The sequence below is a fragment of the Gymnoscopelus braueri genome (assembly GCF_963280865.1).
Source record: "Gymnoscopelus braueri genome assembly, chromosome: 11".
NCBI lineage: Eukaryota > Metazoa > Chordata > Actinopteri > Myctophiformes > Myctophidae > Gymnoscopelus > Gymnoscopelus braueri.
Window position 1 is genome coordinate 6243404 of NC_137613.1, and position 23341 is coordinate 6266744.

General features: G+C 40.8%; 1 protein-coding gene across 1 annotated transcript; it reads left to right on the forward strand.

Annotated features, from left to right (window-relative positions):
- LOC308095168 (uncharacterized protein) lies at positions 1-22604 on the forward strand. Its single transcript, XM_080442118.1, has 19 exons — positions 1-51; positions 1310-1357; positions 1449-1505; positions 5059-5343; positions 5875-6033; positions 7314-7538; positions 8054-8428; positions 9575-9717; positions 12413-12535; positions 12903-13125; positions 14234-14722; positions 15351-15425; positions 16622-16773; positions 17675-17809; positions 18620-18677; positions 19605-19661; positions 19760-19867; positions 19955-20017; positions 20774-22604. Exons 1-19 carry the CDS (start codon positions 27-29, stop codon positions 21736-21738), a joined length of 3765 nt encoding a protein of 1254 aa, XP_080298244.1. The 5' UTR covers positions 1-26; the 3' UTR covers positions 21739-22604.
- The last annotated feature ends 737 nt before the right edge of the window (positions 22605-23341 follow it).

Here is a 23341-nt window from a genome sequence, read left to right on the forward strand (position 1 = left end):
TTGATCTCCCGTGCAGCATTTTCTACATGCTCAGTGACGACTTTCAGCATGGTGAGTACTGACCATGTCATCAAACCAGTCTTTATTTAGTTTTAGTCATAGTCTTTTGAATAAAATTCCATTTAGTTTTAGTCATATTTTAGTCATCTGAAATGTTTTACTTTTAGTCTAGTTTTAGTCTACTAAATATCATAAGATTTTAGTCGACTAAATCTACAGTTGATTTACTCGACTAAAATGTATTTTGTGGGTGCCTTGATGACGTCGTAATGGCTGATTTTACACTTGGTTGCATGCTGAAAATAGCCGATCTACAAGCTCACAACGCGTCGCATCGCGACACGTTGTGAGCTTGTAAATCTGCTATTTTCAGAGCGCAACACCCGAGCGCAAACAACATAAAATTACTTGTCTTAGATCTACTGGATCTCTTCTACACTCGTCCCTCACTCTAGTCTAGTTTTTATTTGTTTGACGAAATTGTCAATATATTTAGTCTTAGTTTTAGTCATCATAGCTTAGTTTTTATTTAGTTTTTATTTAGTTTTCGTCAGTGAAAAAAGTCGACCAACATTTTTCGTCATAGTTTTAGTCGACGAAACCAACACTGCATCAAACATATCGTTGCTGTCAGGGCAGAAACCTCCCATCTCCATATTCTAACCTTTTGTGTTTTTTTTTGTCAATTAATGCTCTTACTTTCCCCCACAAAAGCCTCAAAAGCAGCAGATCCTCAAGCTCGAAACGCTGCGCAGATCGACGCGTTTTGTAGCTTGTAGATCTGCTACTTTTGCCGTTGTTGAACTTGAATTCTGAAAGGTAACAGTTTTGGACATATGAGGTTTCCACCCGACAGAGACGATATAGGGGGCTTGTCAGCGAGTGGCCCACCTCCACCCCTCTGTCCTACACCAGTGGTTCTCAAACTTTTTCATGTCAAGGACCCCCAAATTGACACATATTAGCCCGCGGACCCCCATTTGAAAAGATATGGCAGGGACCCCCATAACAGAAGATTTGTACGGCTCTAGCATTTTCAACCATTTTAATTTCAAGGACCCCCAAGTTTGACATGCCTTACGCTATGGCATTTCTATCTCTGAGACCCCAATTTATATTGTAAAATCAATGTTAATTTAACTCTGAGAGTGAACAAATGTACACTCTCAGAGTTACAGAGCCACAAGGGTCCATTTGGTTCCTAACTATCCCTCATTTAGCTGGGGGCCCCCTAGAACTCCCTCACGGACCCCACTTTGAGAACCAATGTCCTACACTGTTCTAATGGTTTCTAATGATCCTTTAACAGTCTGCCAGATTCTTGACGAGCTCTTCCGCAAAGACTGGCAACATGAAGGTCAGTGGTTTTCATGTAACGCTTCATTAGCTAAATAACGTTTGTGTTTTATTCTGACATGTTCTGTTGTTGTGTTTATTTATGCATATAGAGCCAAACATGGTCTCACTTGATGAGCTGCAGGACAGCCTCACATCTCCTCAGCTGGGTGAGAACCACCGTAGCCTCTTGAACCTTTTACACCAGAATAACTTTGGTTTCTAGAGCTGGTTCCGTTCTAGATCCTTGGAACCGTGGTGCTTTCACGGAACCGGCCGTTTCCACCAGTTTAAAGCACCATTGTAGTTAGGCAGCAGGAGTCACCAGTTTGCCCCAGGTTCGATTCCAGGCCTGGCCAGCAATGTGTTGAATATGACCGGTCAAAATGTCCATTTAAAAGGGGAAATTCAATCGTCAGTGGCGGTTACAGTTCATTTTTTTTATGATGATTTTTTGCTTGCTTTTGCCATTGTTTATATCTTATCTGCATCTTACAACCTGTAGAATAGTGACACGCCCACTTTGGTTTCCAGTTCAGGGCAAGAAAAACCGAACCGAACCAACTTTTAGGATTCTGAACCAATTCATTTTCAGTGGAAACACTCTGAACTGGTCCAGAATTAGGCGAGAAAAAAGAACTGAACCGGTTCAACCCTGGTAGAAAAGAGGCCTAAATATCAACAGGTAGTGTTCATGTGTGATGAGCTGGACCTGCACGGTAACAATGTTACACTCTTATAGAAGCTAATTAACAACATTTTGGGCATGTCATCATTATTGGTGAAATGTTTCGGTCCACGGGGTCTTATTTAAAGCCCTCGCGCAGTAACCTTTCAGCTGTTTAAAACAACATTAACCCTGGCATCCCTATTTTATGCATGTCATTGTAGGCGAAAAGCTACTTTCACGATGTGAAACCGCCACTCGTATAAAACAGACTTAAGTGTGGTCAGTTAAAGCTGCACTTTTTCGTGTGCTACCGGACATTGGAATACAGGTTCTGACATTTTTACCACTGAGCTAATAGAGCACATCTATTTCAGGCAGTACCACTTATCAACCAGTAGAGGTCACTGCAGGATCTAAATGTGTCAATAGAAGAGCAGGGAGAGAAAATAAATACAACCACTGAAGTTGTGGTAGTTATTTAGTTTTAACATACTCTACCATACAGATTTGTCAAAATAACATTTTATTCACCAAAAAAGCTTTAATGTAGCTTTAATGTTTTCTATATATTTTTTTACAAATAAGTGTATTTTTTAAATGGTAATTTTGGAATTAATTTGATTTCATACTTGAAGGTGGATTAGAGCACCTCTTCCTCCTCATAACTACACGCTGAGACAGTGCTCACTTTGAATGAGATTTTCACTTCAACGTCTCTTTAACAGGACAATAATGCTTTGACCTTGAACTTTGTGGGTGTCTGTCTAGTCCACCAAGTCCGCCCGGTCGCCATAGCGCCGTGTCTTCTGATTTCCACCTGCAACCATGTGACAAATGGTGAAACAAAAACATGAAGCGAAGCTAATCTGATTAGGAAGGATAAAGATTATAAATAAATAGAAAAATAAAATAAAATAAATTAATAAAAATAGTAATACATTCTAAATAGTGATGGTATGCTCGTATGCTGCTAGTGATAGAATATAATTGTTATAATATAATTAGAAAAAGATGCGTACAAATTGTTTACGTCTGAAAAACTAAACAAAATGTTGTTTCTTTTTGTTTCGTCTGTTCTGATATGTAATATTTGAAGCTCTGTGTTAGTTTATTTTCTCTTGTTTGCTCTTATGCTACTTTGATCATTTATTTTAAATGGTAAAAAGGTTCAACTGCTTTGTTTTAAAAAAATCATGACTGAAATAAAAATAATTAACTAAGGGACCAGTCGAAATTTACATAAGGGGGGGCATGGAGGAAAATAGGGGAGGGTCATGCCTTTCTAATTTTGGTCCAAGGGAGGGTCAGCTAATTTTACTTTGAATCCAAGGGAGGGTCATGCAATTTTGAATTGATAAAATAGTCCGTTTTTTATATACCTTTTTAGTACAGCAGAACAGTGGTCAATGACCCCTCTCCATTTCAAAGGATACAAAGAATTCAAATCAAGTAACACCTTGTCTATTTAGAATCAATGACGGTCGTTAACAAGCCATCAACGCACAGCGAGTGTGAACGACCCAGTCAAATCTATTCAGCGTCTTAACGATGGTGGTTGAACAATTAAGCAAAACTTCAACAGGCGTTATTGGAGAGATGCATTATAAATAGGCCTACTATAACTGGATATTCATGATCATTTGAAGTAATTCTGTGCATGTGATTAATGTGGATCTATATGGACAGTTGTGTATAGATGCCTAGCTCCACAAGTAAAACCAGAAGCATCAGGCCATAATTGATAGCCTAATTTGTTTTAGGCAACAGTGTAGTTGTAGTCACTGTAGTTGATAATTAAAAGGGCAGAGTGACAAAAGTTTTAAACTACTGGTTACCAAATATTCAACTTTCTTCAATCTGACCAGGATTCAATGGGTTTCCCACATGTAAGATGAGAACACTATCCATTCTGCTACCACTACTACAGATACACTGTGCATTTAGCAAGACTGACTACACTACAGCAATGTTCTAATCAATGTGGAAAGCAAAACATTGGACATATCAGTTTTAAATGTCATGTTGTATTTGATGGGGAGGGTTAGGGGTGTCAAGAATTTCACAATACGATACATGATGTTGGGCATGATATCGATATGATATATAATGTTCTTTTCTCATGTATCATCAACATTGGCCATCATCTTATAAATAACGTTATAAAGCAAGTTAGAAACAATTACAAAGTGCTTTGTACACACAAATAAATACATTTGTGCAAGCTTAATGGAGAAGTGAAGTTCTCACTAACTATAAACCCATTGTTTCAGAGGACAGATAGACACTAATTTAACAAATATAATATAATATAAGACTGCATAACTATAAATTCCACAAACCTCATATTTTTGTCATCTGGACTTTACCAACCAAGTGCAGCCTAGTTATTTCCAACAGCTAAAAAAAATCTATAATACCAGATACAGTATAATACAATCTTAGATTAGATGTAGGCCTATTTGAGAGTGCAGATGCATGTCACATTAACGAGCGTCAACGAGCATCAGCTGACACACAACACCTCCCCTCTGCAGTGCTTTAAACTGAAAGTGACTGACTGGAGTCTGTTTCATTTCTCTCCAAAATACCTTGAATATGATGGAGGACATGATTAATAATTACTATGATTATGATAAGCTTTACATTTCATATCATACAGTAAAAACTCCTAACTTTCACCGGCAAAAAAAAAGAAAGTGTTTTTTTTTTTATTAAAAAAACAATTAATAAAATATTACGATACAGTATGACATCATGACAATACCTATCATCACATTTTAATACCACGATAGGCTATATCGTGACACTTCTAGGTGGGGAGGGTTACTCTTTTTTTTGTAATCACTTGGGGAGGGTCATTGATTTTTTTTTTTTGTCAAAGGGAGGGTCATGGCATTTTAGATCAGGGCACATACATTTCCTCCATGCCCCCCCTTATGTAAATTTCGACTGGTCCCTAACTAACTAAGCCCTGCTCCTTATTACACCTTATTTACAGAGTTTGTTTTGCTTTTTTTGTCAGTTGCCTGTATTACCTTTGTGTTGTTTCTCAGTCCCTACAGAAACTCCACAGCATCCAGATGTGAAGGGTCTCACTCCACAGCCCGTTCCAGTGGAAAAGGAAGCAGTGCCTGTGGAAGATTCCTGTGTCCATAAACCTGAGGAGGAGAAGAAGTGTCCCACTCAGAACACCTCTGTGGAACGTAGAGCAGACACAGACACTCTGACACAAAGTACAGAAGAACAAGACCCTGAAAAAGGCAAAGAAGAAGAAACCCACTCTGAACCATGTGCTGAGTGGGTCCAGAGGCCGGCCGCTGAAAAGGACCGAGTGATGGGTGAGGCTTTGAAGATGACAGGAGTGCAGTGGTGTAAAGTAACTAAGTACATTTACTCAAGTACTGTACTTAAGTACATTTTTTAGGTACTTTTACTTTACTGGAGTATTTCCAATTGTCTATACTTGTACTTCTACTCCACTATATCTCAGAGGAAAATATTATACTTTTACTCCACAAAAATTATTTGAAAACTTTATTTACTAGTTACTTTGCAGATATATATTATTGCATTATAAAACATACATTAACCACTTTAGCCCTATTTTATACATAGGCAATTTGAAAATAGCCGATCTACAAGCTCACAACGCGTCGCATCGCGGCGCGTTGTGAGCTTGTAGATCTGCTATTTTCAAACATTTTAGTACTTTTACTTTTGGCATTTTAAATACATTTGGATAGATTTTGTACTTTCACTCAGGTCAATTTTGAATTCCGGACTTTTACTTGCAACAGAGTACTTCTACATTGCAGTATTGATACTTTTACTTAAGTAAAACATTTGAGTACTTTTTTCCACCACTGCAGGAGTGATGGCTGAGGCTGTGAAGATGACGGGAAGAAGGCAGAGTTCTGAGGTTCAGGACACGTCCCGTAAAAGAAAGGGCGACGCGGGAGAAGAGGACGAAACGGAAAGGGGCGCGACTAGCGAGGACGCCACGCCAAGGAGGGTCTGCAGAGACCTTGGTAGGCCTGTTACAATTATTTGAGATAATCGCAATTATTTTGCGTACTCGTCATAATCGTTTCCATGTTGAAAAATGATCATTTTCAACATTTTCAAAAAATAGCAGAAATAGTATGCTTACATTACATTACATTACAGTCATTTAGCAGACGCTTTTATCCAAAGCGACTTTCAATAAGTGCATTCAACATGGGTAGGGAATGAAAACTACTAATCACCAGAAGTATTAAGTGCATTTTCTGCTAAAACAAGCAACTAAGAGTATACCTAGCGCTAAGGTAAAAGTGCAATATATCAGCTACCTACTTTCTTAAACAGATGAGACAAAATAGCTAAATCAAATGAGCAGGAGCTAAAACAAATAAGTGTATCGACTAAACAAGATCCAATAAAACAATACAATTATAAAACAAGGGTTTGTACAACTAGTTAACAATAAGTAGGCCAGGCAAAGAGGAAGGGTAGTGTTTCCTGAAGAGGTGGGTTTTCAGCCTGCGGCGAAAGATAGGCAGTGACTCTGCTGTCCTGACATCAGTGGGGAGTTCATTCCACCACTGTGGGACACGTCACTCTGTGACGTGTTGTAAGCTTGTAGATCAGTTATTTCCGCAAAAAGAAAATTTAAGTATAAAATTACTGTATTTTTATTATGTATATTTAACACATTGGGTGCCAGAGGTTTATTAAAATATTATACTTTGAGTGCCAGGACTTTTTAAACATTTTGAACCTTTTTCAAGTAGTCACAAAATATTTTCAGTGATCACTGTCCTCACGGTGATCCCCTCATTACACACATACAGGTCTCGTACAATCGGGGGGAAAAAAATTAAAACATTCGGAAATCCATTCCATAGTTGCAGCCAGTTGAAAATAGTTAAATTAACATTGTAAAAAAAAAAAGTGCACAGGAGCCGAGATACAGGTTTTTGAAGTCATAAGTTAACCAGGAGGTGGATTGGAGTCTAAATCTTGTAGGAGTGATATTTCCTGTTGCTGTGAAGGAAAAAAAAAAAAAAACGTATATATACGGTTTTGGCACTCAACGTTAGTATGCGCAAAACCGTATATATACGGTTTTGGCACCCAATGTGTTAAGTTATTTGTCATATCTGCCCTGTGCAATTTGTGATTATGAAGCCTAAAAAAACAAACAGAAATTTAGTTTTTATTCATATGTTCCCCAATGTTCAATACCAAAAAACACAATTAAATCGTTAATCGCAATTATTTTTGTGACAAATTAACGGTCTACTTAAATGTTGTTATGGTGACACAGCTCTAGACCTCGGCTCGGAGACGGAGAGCGGGACGTCGGAGAGGAAAAGGCAGAAAAGGAGGGAAGAAGACGCAGCGCCAGCCGACTGGCCGGACGTCCTGCAAGGGGTCTGGCCATTGGTCAGGAGAGATGTCAATCACACCCCGCCACACTCCACCCTGGAACAGGAAGCTGTACCTGAGAAAGATCCCTGTGTCCATGAACCCGACGGGAGAGTCCTCCACGGTATAGGCCTGTTATTGTCACAATTATTACATAATCGTCTGATCACAATGATTGTTGATATGTTCATACATTTTCAAATGTAAAAAAAAAAGCAGAAATATCAGATCTACAAGCTTACAAGGCGCCACAAAGTGACGCGTTGTAAGCTTGTAGGCAAATGTTTGAGAGAAGGAGAGAGAAAGAATACAGCTGCATTAGTTAATTTGCTGTTTCATATGTCTACAGTATAGTGAGCTGTTACTCAGTGACCTGTGAATTATGGCACGGTTGTTTAAGTATTACTAGTGTCATTCTTTTTATTAATGCAAAATAAATGAAAAAAGTTTTAGGAGGGTGGGAGTCACCAGAACCAAGGACGGTGTTTTCTATCAGTCTATCATGATTCAAATGGAGTTTGAAGTTTGAAGGGTTTGTACAGGAAGTTAAGTAACTGCACAACTAAGATAATCACATCTTAGTATTCTTAGTAGGTGTTTGAACTTATCCATTACTGTATGTTCTGTGTGTGTTGACAGACTTAAGGAAAGAGAAAGAGCTCGTTGCTGAACAGGACACTTTGTATGGACTCCAACCAAAAGCTCCTCATCAACCTGCAGACGCCCCGGCTGTTTCTCAGGTGACCCACAACGTCCAGGTCAGCCCCACGCCTCCCCAGGGCCTTCGAACCCCTCCGTCCACATCTGACTGTCAACCCCGGCCAAGTGCACTCATCTCTGACGTCCAGGACGAGCCATTCAGTGCTGAACTCCAGCAGCCCCAAGTTCAGGAACCGACCAGCAGGTGTCACTGTCACCCCGAGGTCACTCCTGAGGACATCATGGACCCCACAGTTACAAACACAGCCCTGTGGCACTACCTCAACAACACTGAGAGAACAGAGCCAGTCATTGGTCAGCATATACTCTCTAATTTGTTTTAATTTTCTAAAATGTTCCTACAAACTATGTCTTGAAATATCTGGTTCATGACATTGTGAGAGTTTATTATGGTGTGGTATTGAGCTAGATAGCTTATTTTAGGTCATATTCGTATGTCCATTACATGCATACTTGGATGGATGTGTTTAGTTTGTCCTGCTCAGACTTAAGTCTGATTTATACCTCATCGTATGATGGTGTCTCATGCCGAAATCAGGCTTTTACTCAGCCTGAGATATCTTCACATGAATATTTCATTGTACGGATAAAATGATAATTTTAGTTAATTCATTTAGCATTTTAGTAATTAACTAATTAGTTTAACAATTGTATCATGTACAAATGTGGTTATGTCTTATTGTGGCATGCCACCGAAGGGACCAGCTGTCTAGAACAGGGTTGTTCTCTATGTATGCATGCATGTGCTCTGTCATACGATGGTGTCTCGTGCCCAATATAGCAGATCTACAAGCTCACAACCACTAAGTGTTGTGAGCTCGTAGGACGGCAATTTCCGGCACACTACACCGTCGTATGGCGAAGCATAAATCAGGCTTGTATTAGCCTGGTTCCAGACAAATCTGCCATGGCAAAAAAAACAAATGCCCCTTGGCAGATTAGGTCTGGCCCCTCTTAATAGAGTTTGGATTTCTCTCCCTCCGAAGTTGTGAGGGACCAATCAGGGCCCAGTATGCAAATATGGGGCGGGTTTATCACCGGAGGCATTTTTTTTTATTTGCCCCTCGGAAATGCAGGTTTCACACAGAGATTCCAGGCTAATATCTACGCAGTGATATTAGTCTGGCCATGCCAGGCTAGGCTTGTTATGTCCCCACAAACGTAGACCAATCACGGTGACCTATACACAGCCAAGCTGATGCTGCTACGCCTATCATAGCTCGCCTCACGCTGCTTAAGCTCACATTAGCACAGAAGTACTTAAATTCTGTTTGGTTCAGAAACTGCACAGCTAACAGCTTATTAGCTACTGTACACCGAGTATCCACGTTATTATACCCTGTCTTGTTTGGCTTCAGATAACATGTGATGAGCATTCACTGTCATCTTCTACAGTACGTTGTGTTCACTATGTGACTGTTCTGTGACACTGTGGTCCAGGTCTGAGCATGATGACAGAGTTCCAGTGGCCGATGGAGAACAACGCCCGCAACTATTTCCGGTGTCACTGCTGTTCCAGAGACATCATCCGTTCCCAACACATGTCTCACATCATATCTGCCAAACACCGCTACAACTACATAGTGAGTATGTGAGCCTGTGGTGGTGGCAAGGACACTCTTTGTAATTTTGTGTGTGTCCGTCCGTCTGTCTGTCCGTCCATCCGTCCGTCTGTCTGTGAGCAGCTAATCTCCGGCACCGTTGGACAGATTAGCATGAAACTGTGCACGCATACTCCTTACAAGGCCAAGTAAAAACCTCTGCCCCAAATTTCTCACATTAGCCTGTTATAGTACCACCAGTAGGTCGATTTTTGCAAAACACAGATTTTGGCTCAGGAGGTAGAGCTGCCGCTTGGGAACCGGAAGGTTTCCAGTTCGATTAGTTAGTGTCGAAGTGTCCTTGAGCAAGACACTGAACCCCTAATTGTTCCCGATGAGCAGGTTGGTGCCTTGCATGGTTTCCTCCGCCATCGGTGTGTGAATTTAATGCACATTGTAAAGCGCTTTGGATAAAGGCGCTACAGTATATAAATGCACCATTTACCATTTACATTACCTCTATAGTCATGTGATCAAGACGGATCTGTGATCAAATGGATTTTTCATATTCCATCCTGATTGGCTAAGATTGGCTTCTAAAGTTTGCAGGAGTGGCCTGTTTTGAACAAAATGAACATAGCGTCCGGTTGCCGTAAAACTTTGCACGCACATGCACATGCACATGCACATGCACATGCACATGCACATGCAGGTCATTTAGGTTTAGATAAAGTGCAGTTTACGTATTAGAGAAATGGAACATGCTTGAGGATTCGCCAGTAACTATGGCAAAAAGAGCACAAAGCTATTGAGCAGTAAAACCCCTAAACAGCCTGTGGAAGGTTGAGGCTTGTTTTGGCTGGACTTGCAGGCCCGACCTAGAACTGTATATTAATGACAGACAAGATCTATGTTGTTGCTTAACTGTACTGTGTCACTACATTGTATGCTTTGTGCATTGTTATGACCCTAGGGCAGGGGTGATGCAACTTTGATGATGGAGAGGGCAACTATATTTCCACACTCACTCCAGAGGGCCACATTGCATATACTGTACAGACACCTCTTATCTCCGTATTTTAACTTTTTTCTTAATTACTGCCCTACTTTGTCATTCTATGTCACACAAAAGTTGCAAAAATAGCAGATCTACAAGCTCAAAAAGCGTCGCAGTGCGACACGTTTTGAGCTTGTAGATCGGCTATTTTTGCAATGTTTTTATTGGAATCCTGAATAATGTTTTGCTATTTTTGAATTGGAAAAGTAACGTTTTTATTTAATTTCAAATGCATTTTGTTATACTTATTTGTTACTTTATTAACTTAAATACAAATACATTGGACATAAAAAAGACAATAGAATTTTAATACTAGTCATTAAGCTACTAAACTGAAGTAATTAAAGCGGGTCATGTTTAGAATTGTAACAGCTGAAATCAATAATATATCAGTATTCCGATATTAACCTGCGGGCTGCAATAAGTGAAGGTGGGGGCCGCCAGGCAGTTGCCCATGTATGCCATAGGGTCATACGCATAGATATAGAAACCTAGATACCTCATTGGCCTCTGCAGTTCGTTGGAGCGACCTGTTTGGTATGGTGGCCGCCATATTTACGGGGGGCACGGGCACTGGCCAATCACAGCGTGTTGACTACTGGCCAATCACAGCGCGTCTTTTCCAGGACTTGTCAGAATCTAGTTGTCCCCACCTGCCTCTAATTGTTCTGTGACGCACACGGAAATTTCCAGCTGCACCCCAGAAGCGGAAGCGCGCCCGCCATACAGTGCAGATGCTTCAGAGCCAGAGGAGGCGTCTACCTTTATATGTCTATGGTCATACCATACGTGTATTTGCTGGTACTGTTTTGCCCCATGCCTGTCCTCTCCCATCATTGGTGTGTGTGTGAATGAATGGTGGTGAGTGACTAATTGACCACCAGCTGGTGTGAATGATGACTGACTGGTAACTAACTAGTAGGTTGAACCTCGCAGGTGATTGGCTCCTGTCTTCATTGACTGTAGTATAAAGCTTCCTGCCTTCAGTTGATCAGATGTCTTCCTCCAGCACTCTTGTGTTAGAACTTCCACGGGTTAAAGTTCTGGATAATGTAATGCCTTGGGAGTGTAGGGGTGGGTGACCTCTTTTTGTTATTAGTTCTGTTTTACTGTTAGTTTTTATTAGGTAAGATACTTGTGTTTTTGTTTCCTTTTATGTTAGGTAAAAGTAGAGAAGTTTGCCGCTTTATACTCGAGGCTTACCAGGGCTGAATACTGGTGCGAGAGGCCAGCATGAAAGTCCATAAACAACAAAAAGGCTCACACACTGAAAAAATGAACATTGAGGCTCTTTGGATGCAAAAATTGTCTTTAACTTACAAAAGTGCAAAAAGTAACATGGTGAAATAAAGTGATACATGGTTTTTACACTGATTTTTATCTCAAATATAAACTAAATGCTTGATTTGGGGGATTTTAAACCTGTGTGGACTGACTGTTTGTTTGGGGACTGGGGAGGAGGGAGTCCATCTTTTATGTGACACCTGGTGACCCCTAGGCATAAAGGGGGAACTCACTGGAGGAAAGTTGCTCATTCAGCCTGAGACTCTGTAATGTCGGTGGTTGGTTTGTGCCCGCTTGCAAGTGTGTTTGAATGAATAACAAGAGAGAGACTCTCGTACATGGTTACTGATTCAAACTGAACAGTGACTCACTCTCTACTTGTTTGTGTTTTTGCAGAAAAAGGTGCGTCCTCGTATGGTCCGTGATTGGCCAAGCAGTGTGGAACCTAATGAGCGTCCTAGAGAGCTGAGAGACCTGGCCCAACAGGTGGAGAGAGATGAGGGATGGGGAAGATTGAAGGTAATTTTTTTTTACCTTAAATGTTTTACCACTTAGCTGGTTGCTTGGCTACTGGAGATCAAATTTAACCGTGTATGAAATGTATAAACAAAATAAAGATTAAACCCCTTTAGACCTGAAGCCTTCAGACCTGAAGTTTTCTGAAAAACTGAAATCTAAAATGACTCAGATTGAAGGGGTTTAGAACTCTCATATTTAAACAGCCATTTCCCAAGATGTACTGTTTGTAAACATGATTCTGAAAGCTGTAGCAGTATTTGAAATGGAGGGGAATACTATAATAATATCATGTTCTAACTGTGTGCATAGCCATTTGAAAGGTGTTAAATAAGCAGTGACTAACATAATATTGTTTGCCATTTTAAAGGTGACGGTGATGAGGTCATCCACGAGCCAGTCCCCGAAAGCTGCTGCCAAATCCCCTTTGAAAGCACGAGTCACAAGCAAAACGACGGACGTTTCTCTTAAAATGAACGAAGACCTCAAAATGATTCTCATCTCCAAGACTGTGGCGGAATTAACTGAACTGTCCAAGAGCTGCCTAACTGAAGATACATCCCAAACTGTCTCCATCTCCAAACCTACAGAGGGTCAGTATTACTTTTTCAACCATTTTAACCCTGGCGTATCTGTTTTGGGCATGTCAGTATAATATGCAACATTCTTCAAAACATTTACCTCGTTGTAATCTTTTATACAAATACAGGCACTACTTACTTGGTTGAAAACACAAACTTGGTTCACACTGTCCACCTTTTTTATGAATAAAAATCAAAACGCTGCCTAGAGAGATTTTTCTGAAGGACAGTATGAACGTGACCTGTGGTCATCTTAACATGGTATGTTGCACAAACAGGTTAGAATCAGGGGTCGGCAACCTTTTTGACATGAAGTGCCATGTTTTTATTTTCTTGATAGTCAGTGTGCCGTATCAATATTACATTTTATTATGATGACACCACATCAAAATAAAATATTTCTAACAGATTTTTGATTCCCATATTCATAACAACCTGATTTGTTTCTTCTTCTGAAATATTTTATTTCACATCAGGACATCCTAATGATCAACAGAATAACACCTATCTCCCAGACTCCCTCCCCAGTCAGAGTTCAGAGTTTGAATGAATGTAGAATTATGTGCAGGATTTTAATTTGCACACAGATGTGAGGGGACTTAATTTAATTGACTACATTAAAAACATATATTTTATTTTAAATGAATCCTCTTTCTCATACTTATGCCTTACTTTGCCTACAGTACCCCTGTGTTAGAAGGGTAGCATCCTTGTAAAAGATTATGAGTTTTACACACGTATGCTTTTAAACAGAATGAACATTTTCTATCACAAGATGTACTGAAATGTCATTTGAAGTGGACTATTACTATGTATTTTTGTGTTGCATCCTGCATTATATATTCTACATGTGTTTTTGAATTTACAACTGTAAGCCAGCCATTTTAAGCACTTCAGGTGATCTCAAACATTATTGTATAGTGGTATATATGAGGAGGAAAAAAGGCATGGATTGTGGCACCAGGTCTTTAACAAATATGTCAATGTATGCGACGCTAATGAAGAAGACATGATGCCTTATTCATATCCATCCACTTGTTGTCAGTGACTCATCTCCATCTGTTTCTGACCATCGTTTATTTGCACTCATCCACCAACCTTTCCTCTATCCATACTGTAGGTAATGGAATAAATCAAAGCCCCAATCAAGGCTCACAATCCTCACCGATGCACATCTTACCCCCTGACACCCAGCCAGAAAGCCCACAGAGCTGTGATGTTCAGCCAGAGAGTTATGAAGACCCCAGAAGAACCCAGCCATGGGCTCCCCATGACCCTATGACCCAGTCAAGGGCTCCCCATGACCTCATGACCCAGCCATGGGCTCCCCATGACCCTATGGCCCAGCCATGGGCTCCTCAGATCCCTGGTACGTGGCAGCAGGCTCCCCGGGATTGTGACACACAACCCTGGGCTCCTCAGTACTCCTCCTCAGCACCCTGGTACCAGTCGGCACCTCAAGACCCCGGTGGTATTCAACCACAGAACCCAGAAGAACCGAGGGACAGAAGAGGCATCAAACTAGAGGAAACACAGAAGCCACTGGTGTGTTCAGACAGACAGACGTTCTTGGACCCAGAGCCACCGGTGTGTCAAAGCAACTCGGCAGGTATGTGTGTGTGTGGATTGAATCACTGCATTTATTTATGTTTAATTTATGGTTCACTTTCTGTGTAGGTTTGTGTCTATCGCAGTGTTAATTTTGACACCATTTTGATTTAGTTTTAGTCATAATTTTAGTCATCTGAAATGTTTTAGTTTTTGTCTAGTTATACTCGACTAAATATCATGAGATTATAGTCGACTAAATCTACAGTTGATTTAGTCGACTAAAATGTATTTTGGCGGTGCCTTGATGGCGTCGCAATGGCTGATTTTACACTTGGTTGCATGCTGAAAATAGCCGATCTACAAGCTCACAACGCGTCGCAGCGCGACGCGTTGTGAGCTTGTAGAGCTGCTATTTTCAGAGCGCAACACCCGAGCGCAACCAAACATAAAATTACTTTTAGTTATACTGGATCTCTTCTCCACTCGTCCCTCGTTAACATTTTAGTCTAGTTTTTATTTGTTGACGAAATGTCAATATATTTACCGTAGTCTTAGTTTTAGTCGTCGTAGCTTAGTTTTTGTCAGTGAAAAAAGGTAGTCGAAGAACAATTTTCGTCATAGTTTTAGTCGACGAAATCAACACTGGTCTATCGGTTGACTTGTCTGTCTGTCACTCACACACACAGGGGAAATGATTGCCAGCCGTGTGTCCCTCTTCCTCAATGTGAAGCTGTCAGAAGCTGAGAGAAAGAGAGTCGTAGGTGAGTGTTTGTTTGACCTTTGTGCACAAATGAAAAATGCTTTGCGGTGTTGAGATTTGGCTGCAGCGGTGTCTGCAAGGATTGAAGTATTTTAGAATCGAGTATCAAGTAAGTTTTACATCATCAGTCTTTAACCCATTTAGACCTGGAACGCATCTGTGTCACTTTAGATTTCTTTGGCTATTCAAAAATAGCAGATATACAAGCTCATAGGTGCCACGCTATGAGCTTGTAGATCTGCTATTTTTGAAAAATCTAGATATTTTTTTTTTCTTTCAAAAAACTGTTAGGATTTAGAAAACATTTTTAACACATTGAGTGCCAGGCTTTTTTAAAAACAGGGTACAGTCAGTGCCTGGATTTTTAACCATTTTTTAACCTTTTTCAAGTACGGTAGTCACAAAATATTTTCAGTGATCACCGTCCTCACGGTGATCCCCTCATTACACACATAGAGGTCTCGTACAATCGGGGGGAAAAAAAATAAAAACATTCGGTAATCCGTTCCATAGTTGCAGCCAGTTGAAAATAATCGTAATAGTCAAAAATACAGAGTAAAAAAAAAAAGTACACAGGAGCTGAGATACAGGCTTTTGAAGTCATAAGTTAACCAGGAAGTGGATTAAAGTCTAAATCTTCGATTGATGATCCTGGTGCTGTGAAGGGAAAAAAAATAAAAAATCCAAAAACGGTTATAACAGTTTTTGGCACACCTCGTTTGGATTATGAAAAACAGTCCGGACCGTTTTTGGCACTCAATGTGTTAAGAATCACCTCAGGTCTTAATGGGTTAAGTAAGTCCCAAGTCAATGAGCCAAAGTCGAGGCCTAACACCTGACTATTGGGCTTCAAATGTTCAACGCAGTGTTTTTTTTACTCCAAGTCACACGCCCACAAGTCAATTCAAGCCTTCATTCAAGTCATCATAAATCATGAGCCTCAACTGAAAGTGGAAGTCGTCAATAGAATGAGAAATGTACTTGATCAATTGTTGATGATCTTAATTACGTGTAAACATTATTATGCCAACATGAAACCTTACCAGTGGATTAACGTCTTTCAGTGGACTTGGGGAAAGAGTCTTTAGTCACCTGAATCGAGTTTTCACCTCAACCTGTGTGCGTGTGTGTGTGTGTGTGTGTGCGTGTGTGTGTGCGTGTGTGTGTGTGTGTGTGTGTGTGTGTGTGTTTTTTCAGGTCTGGGCTCAGTGCTGGAGTGCCAGTGTGGAGACATATCTAAGAATGAGCGACTGGCCCCATTTTATTTGTGTTGTAGCTGTCTAAAGACTTTCCAGCTGCAAAACATTATTGGACACATCATCAGCCTCGATCATCAGCACAAGTACATGGTCAGTGTCCTCTCCGGTACTTCTCACATACAGTATGACCATTTTTACTACAGTAACTAATTTTTAGCTGACCTTATATTAGAAGAAAGCCTATGCACCTGCTTGGTGTAATATCTGGTTTTAATGTATATTTTTTAAACCTTTTTATTTTATTATATTTATGTGTACCTTGTTGTCTATGTCATGTCTGTATAGCCATTGTTGTAAATGTTCCTTTTGTACACAGGGCGCCATTGAAAAAGAGACCCTGGTCTCGATGGATTTCCCTGAAATAAATGTTTTTTTTTTAAACAGCAAACAGCAACTCCGCACATTGGCATAAAAGGGACACAGATAGACAGACAAAGACATACCCATATATGGGCATAAAAGGGACACAGGCAGACAGACGGGTACGACAGGTATTGAATAACCGGGTGGGACATGCATTTATGAAATTTATGAAAACCTTTAATATGCAAAATAATTGTATTCAATATGGGGGGTCCCTGCTTTGTCTCTCTCTCTCATCTAAGGGGGTCCTTGGCCTGACAAAATGTTCAAGACCCCTGTTTTAAACCTTTTATAATGCTTTGCAACTTTGTCTCTGATTCAAGTCTCTTGTCTTGGTCATGTCTAATTCATCTAATTCAAGTCATGCTAACTCACCAAGTTGTTGGTTACATGTATTTACATAACATTGTCAGAAAAACAAGAGGCCCTGAGTTTAGTTTGAGTAAAACTAAATCTTAAAATGTATTTATTAAATTAACCAATAAGCCGTAAAGCCGATAAGCATATTGGAATATATTTGTATTATTCAAATAATGCAGTGGCAGTGTTGAGCTACAGTCTGACATGTCTGCCGTTATGTTTGTGTATGTGTGACAGTTTGAAAACGTCTCCTGTATGTTTGTGTTAGTGGGAGAAGTACCCCAAGATGATGGCTGGAATCTGGAATCTGGAGGACTTGAGTGAGAAAGACAAGATGGATGACTTTGAGGTTATGGTCAACAGAATTGCTGAGCAGGAACAGCTTTACCAAATGGATGCTGAGGTAACTTAGTTTGATACTGTTTGTTACTGTTCCATGAAGTTAACCTCTGCTGTGGGTTCACCGTTGTGCTACAGGTGGTGGGGAAACTGTAATGGAACTATACGGATACAGGATAGGTGGGCACTAGGGACATCTGGGCATCTCGATGTAAAATTGCCTATTTTGACCAAAATGTTAAAATAAATTTATATTTGAAAAATGGTCTTAAGTAATGTAAAGTATACATGATGTGAACGTGCACGGTACATCATTATCAGACTTAATTTTAACCTTCAACTTTTTGTTTATGCCCCAAAATGACTGGATATACTGGTTTTGTAGCCATTTGTAGCAATTGTAGAAATATAATTGTAGAAATACTTTAAAACATTTTCCAAATATTACATTTTTCAACATTTTGGACAAAATAGACAATTTTACATAGAGGTGCCCAGTTGTCCCTAGTGCCCACCTACAGGTTCAAAGGGCAAAAATACCAACTCAAATTTTGAAAGTCCCTGAAGAAGTGAGGCAGACGTTTTACCTCCGTATTTTCTGCGGAAATGGCTATTTACTAATTCAAGTGGAGGTCTCGTTATTAAGCTACACATTATGCAGGGCAGGGGCTACTTTGTTGTGAGTTACACTAATTGTTGTCCATACACTGACCTGTCAGGACAACTCCGGGCATCTTAATAACATTGTGTAGATTAGAGAGAACAAAATATGTGACTTTTCTCCTTATGAGTGACAGCCTGATACATTTTTTAACTTGTATTGTCTGTCTCAACTATAATGTTGTTCATGTTTTACCTATTTTCTCTTGTCAAGGTTATACTGCTTGACAAGGACTCGTATCATCGTGTTCGTGTGGCTTCATTCAATGAAGGTACAGTAGTTCTTAAACTATGTTTTTCCCCTAGTCCCTAAAAATCCAATTATTACTTCCTGTCAAAAAATGGAATGTTCGATTACATCAGCAAGACCTTATGAATAATCATGAATCATGTGATTCCCATACCAGTGGTTCCCAAAACCTCCTAAAATAAAAGGATTTACATTTGCCCGGGACCCAAACTAGTGAAAATAGCAGATCTACAAGCAGCTTTGCAAGCTTTATTAAATACTTTAGAAAAATGCTGGAATTGTTTTTAATTGATTTTTTTAATTGATTGATTGAAGTGGCGATTTTTCTTTTTTTGTTTAAACTTTTTTAAATCTTTTGAAATGTATACATATTTTTCTTAAAAGTTCGAAACAAAAAAGGGGATATTTACTCGCAATCCATAAAGATTGGTCCAGACTCCCCCTCAGCAGGGAGCAGGACAGGGTGTGATTCCTGTTAATGCGCTTAAAGTGCTTCTCCTGTGTTCTGAATCTAATTCAAGATGACGGCCAGACGGTACCTTACAAACGTTCTCATTTTAAACTTAAAACGGTACATTAAAACATGCATCTTAAAACTATTGAGGTGAGAAATGGGCAATGCAGTAACATAAATGTGCTTTGGCACTGCCTCTCTGCCTCTGCCTTGCTGAGCGTGAGACGAGTGCCGACACAAGCCTGTGTAGTTGAAGAGATCCCATAGCCCGAGGTTAATGGGACGATCGGCTGAGACTGTGATTGGCTGAGACTGTGATTGGCTGAGACATAACCAGCCACTGTTTTACTAGGAAACGTGAAAATAAAGGTTGCAAAAGGTCATTGCAGGTGGACCATATCGTACCATATCGGTGTCAGTAAAAATGTCAATGTCCATCCACAGCTCTGTGAATGTGTGGTGTTGTAACTGTAGTGGTCTGATTGTTGTCTGTAGGCATCCACATACTGGAGTCATGCAGGCCACCAGAGGCAGACAAGAGCACAGATAACGGTATACTGAACCAACCATCACACACACATACAGATATGTCCCAGCTAGAGACCACTGTTGACGTTCATAATCCTTAGTCATCCTTGTTCCCAATTCAGAAGAGACGGACAACATAGTGAAGACTGAGCCGGTCGCAGAGCACATGTCAGACAGACCACACCCAGAGCGTGTGGCAACCATGAACACTCGCAACTCCACCATAACAGGTGTGTGAGGTCAACATTACTCCCCCGACACATACTGTAGAATGTTGAATATAAAACCATGTCTAATTGTCTCTCTGTTGTTTCCAGTCACCATTAAACAGGAGGTGAAACAGGAAGACCACACCCACAGCTGTTTCTCTGGACATACTGGTAAATACTGACGCCTACTGGAACACAGTTTTCCTGATAAACCTGGTGTTTTACTATCATAGAAAAACAGAGGTTACTTTAAATGGAATTGACTCCCCGACTCCCAGAGGGGTTTTTATTAACACATCCACCGCCAGAGGTTAATCTCATAATGTACTCACCAGTGCCAAGGTGTTTTTGTTGTTTTTTTGTTTTTTTCATGTCGCCATAGATCTTGTTAAAATCCTTAAGATTGAGCCGTGAACGGTCTGTTTACATCCGCGAGATCTCCCTGTATCTCACAGTGAAGATCGCGTGTCAAACGGGGCATCCATGTTTGAGTTAGAGCGGATTACGTTAAACAGTGAAATGCGAGGAGAAAAAACTACAGGAAGAGAATTGAGTTTCAGTTTCGTCTGTAGAATGGGAGCGGGCGTGATCGTCGAAACCGGATCCCAAATAATTCTATTTCCTGTCATCAAACCGGAAACGGAAGTGGATCAAAAAAATTCCGAAAGTGCACCCGGACCGCGCATGCGCGAAAAGACCGCAGCCCGTAGGACTACGGGCTCGGCGCTTAACCGTTGGATTTAACGGCCCGTAGAACTACGGGCCCGGCGGTAAAGGTGTTAAGTGGCAGAAATGTGTTACAGACAATTTAAATATCCTCTGCAGTCGTATCTGTATGGAAGTAATGTTTGACGTGCTTGTGTCTCCTGGTGTGTGACAGTCTGGTACTGTATGTATCTTAACATATGTGTCTGTTCCCCCCCCCAGAAATGAGAAAGGCAGTGAAACATGGTTTGGATGACGTGTCCTCAAATGAAGATGGAGAGACGGGCAACAAACGGAGAAGAATTTCAAAGTCTCCCGATGGGAGAAAATTGGAGCTGGTCTTGAACTCACTTAAAATATTAGCGTCCTCCAACTTCAACCTTGAATCTCCTCCATTAAGTCCAGTCTCGGCTGCATCTTCTGAGCCTTGGTTCACTGAGCCCAGGACGCAAACGGCCCCGAAGCCTGTCGACAACATCGTCACGAGCTACGCCGACCGGCAGTTCACGTCGGAAAGCCAGGCCGCCGACGTCATCGATTATGACCAGCCTCCGGAAAGCTACTACAGAGCAGCCCACCCTGCTGCTGCGGGGGAAGACCTTCCTGTTGCCTCCAGCCCACAGCTGGACTGTAATCAGAACTTCAGTGTGGGTGAACCCAGCGCCGTTAATACAAACCCTGCTCTAGCATCTCAGGCCTGTATCTATAACACCAGGGTCTCTCCTTTTAATATCGGTTCCATCACCACGGTCAGCCCAAACCCCGCTAGCCAGCAGTTTCCTGGTTCTGATTACAGAATCAACCAGCCCACCGTAGCCATGTTAAACCCCAGTGTCTCCCTGCCAGCTGCAGGCTACTATGGGACGCCCGTTTATCCTTACAGTCAACTCACCCAGAACCCGTATTGCACACATGGGTATCCATCCGGAACTGGGACCCAGAACCCTTACTTCACACATGGGTATCCGTACGGAACTGGACCTGCAGGTATTCACAGAGCTCCAGAGCAGCACCCTGTGTTCTCACAGTATGTAAACTACAGTGTTGGTTCTACTGGAGGATTTAACCCAGTCCAGACCCCTCCTCAGCAAGGGACAGGACAGTATGTGATTCCTGGAGGCGCCTACACCACCAATCCACCTGCAGAAGCCTGGCTTGAAATGCAAAGACAGCAGCAGCCGCAGTAATGTTCTGGGTAACATTGTCCCTTATAGAAATCCTCTGGTGCTTTGTGGCATTTACTTTCACCAGCCACAGTTTAATAATCCAGGGGTTGACACTAACGGTTGCCCCACTGCCCGTGGCAAGTAAAGAAAACGTTCGGGCAAGTGCAGTTTGCTTTCAGGTTGCCCGATGGGCAAGTGTGTTTGAGTCTGAGGAATTAAAAATGTCATATAGCATATTAGCTATTGAGATATTTGGCATAAATTTTGAGGTATGTCCATATCTCACAGCCCCAGAATGTTCAAGTAAAGTTAAAAAAAAAAAAAAGTTTTCAAATGAACCGTAATTAAAATTGTACATATTACAACGAAATTACAGCAAATAACAACGTTCCACGTTGTAATTTGCTTCTCAAGGAGCTGAAAGAGAGGAGGAGGAGGCTCTGCAAGGTGCTTGAGACGAGGGTAGATCAAGTGGATCTACACTTTTTGTCAGAATTAGTGATGTAAGAATTTAAACCTATTTAGTTATTGGATACTACAGCCCAACATCTCCTCTATGGCTATGGGATGTTAACTACGCTGTCCGGGAGATGGGAACCAAAAGTCGGCGCTTAGCCTCGCAGAAATCAAAGGAATGATTTTGAGCCGACAAAACATGAATCTGCTTTATATTCTAATAAGTGGATTTATGAATGGGCAATGCTTTACTCTAGACAGTTTATGGAGAGGAATGTCATTGTCAGCGGTCTGAGACGATAGATTGATGAAAGAGAGCTCTGAACAGTTGAAGCAGTTTATTAATTTGGCATTTTCTATTATTAGTTGCAAGTTTCACATCCTATACAATAAATTCATGTCTTTATTTTTATGAATAAAACAAAGGCTATACACTCACCCTCTGTATTCCTCTGTTTCATAAATTGTCTACTACATCATGGATCTTCAACAGGGGGTCCGGGACCCCTAGGGGGTCCTTTTTTACATTAACCACTTGAACCCTAGCATCTGTATTCTTGGGGGAACATTAGCAGAAAATAGAAGATCTACAAGCTGACAAAGTGTTGACACGTCAGCTTGTAGATCTGCTATTTTCGGCAAAGAGGTGTAGAGAGAAAAAGGAGTTGACCAAGTACAGAGCCAAAGGTCACGTTTTCCTATGTATTGAGGGTTTAAAATATTTGTGTAACACTTTCAAAAGTATTCAGAATTTGTAAAAGATTTTCACAACCATTTAAAAAAACAATCTAACTTCATATTTTGTTTGTATCGTAGTTTGTTACTTGGAACAGAAGGAAAGGGGAAGGTGCAGGCAGCATACAGTAGTAGTACTTTGTTGGGACAAATGTCTACATGATCCAAAGGTCGTGGGTTCAAAACAATGTTCCTGCTTCACTCTGAAGCATATTTTGTAGACTAACATCCAGAAACGACACTCACAAACTTAAGTGTGTGGAGGTGCCGTAGGCAAGCTGACGTGGATACTGTATCTATGCGACCACCAGTTGGGAAGTAACGCGTTATAATAATTTTTTGACATGATTAATGTGCCTTGATATTCTGCCTCTAATCCAGTGGTTCTCAAACTTTCCAGCCCCCCCCCAAATAATCATATTTGAGCTGGGGA

Excerpts from the sequence above, each read along its gene's own strand:
- LOC308095168 (XM_080442118.1), top strand. The coding sequence starts at position 27 with ATGCTCAGTGACGACTTTCAGCATG. Across the intron at positions 5,344-5,874 it reads TGAAAAGGACCGAGTGATGG|GAGTGATGGCTGAGGCTGTG; the intron begins GTGAGGCTTTGA and ends CCACCACTGCAG. Across the intron at positions 6,034-7,313 it reads GAGGGTCTGCAGAGACCTTG|CTCTAGACCTCGGCTCGGAG; the intron begins GTAGGCCTGTTA and ends ATGGTGACACAG.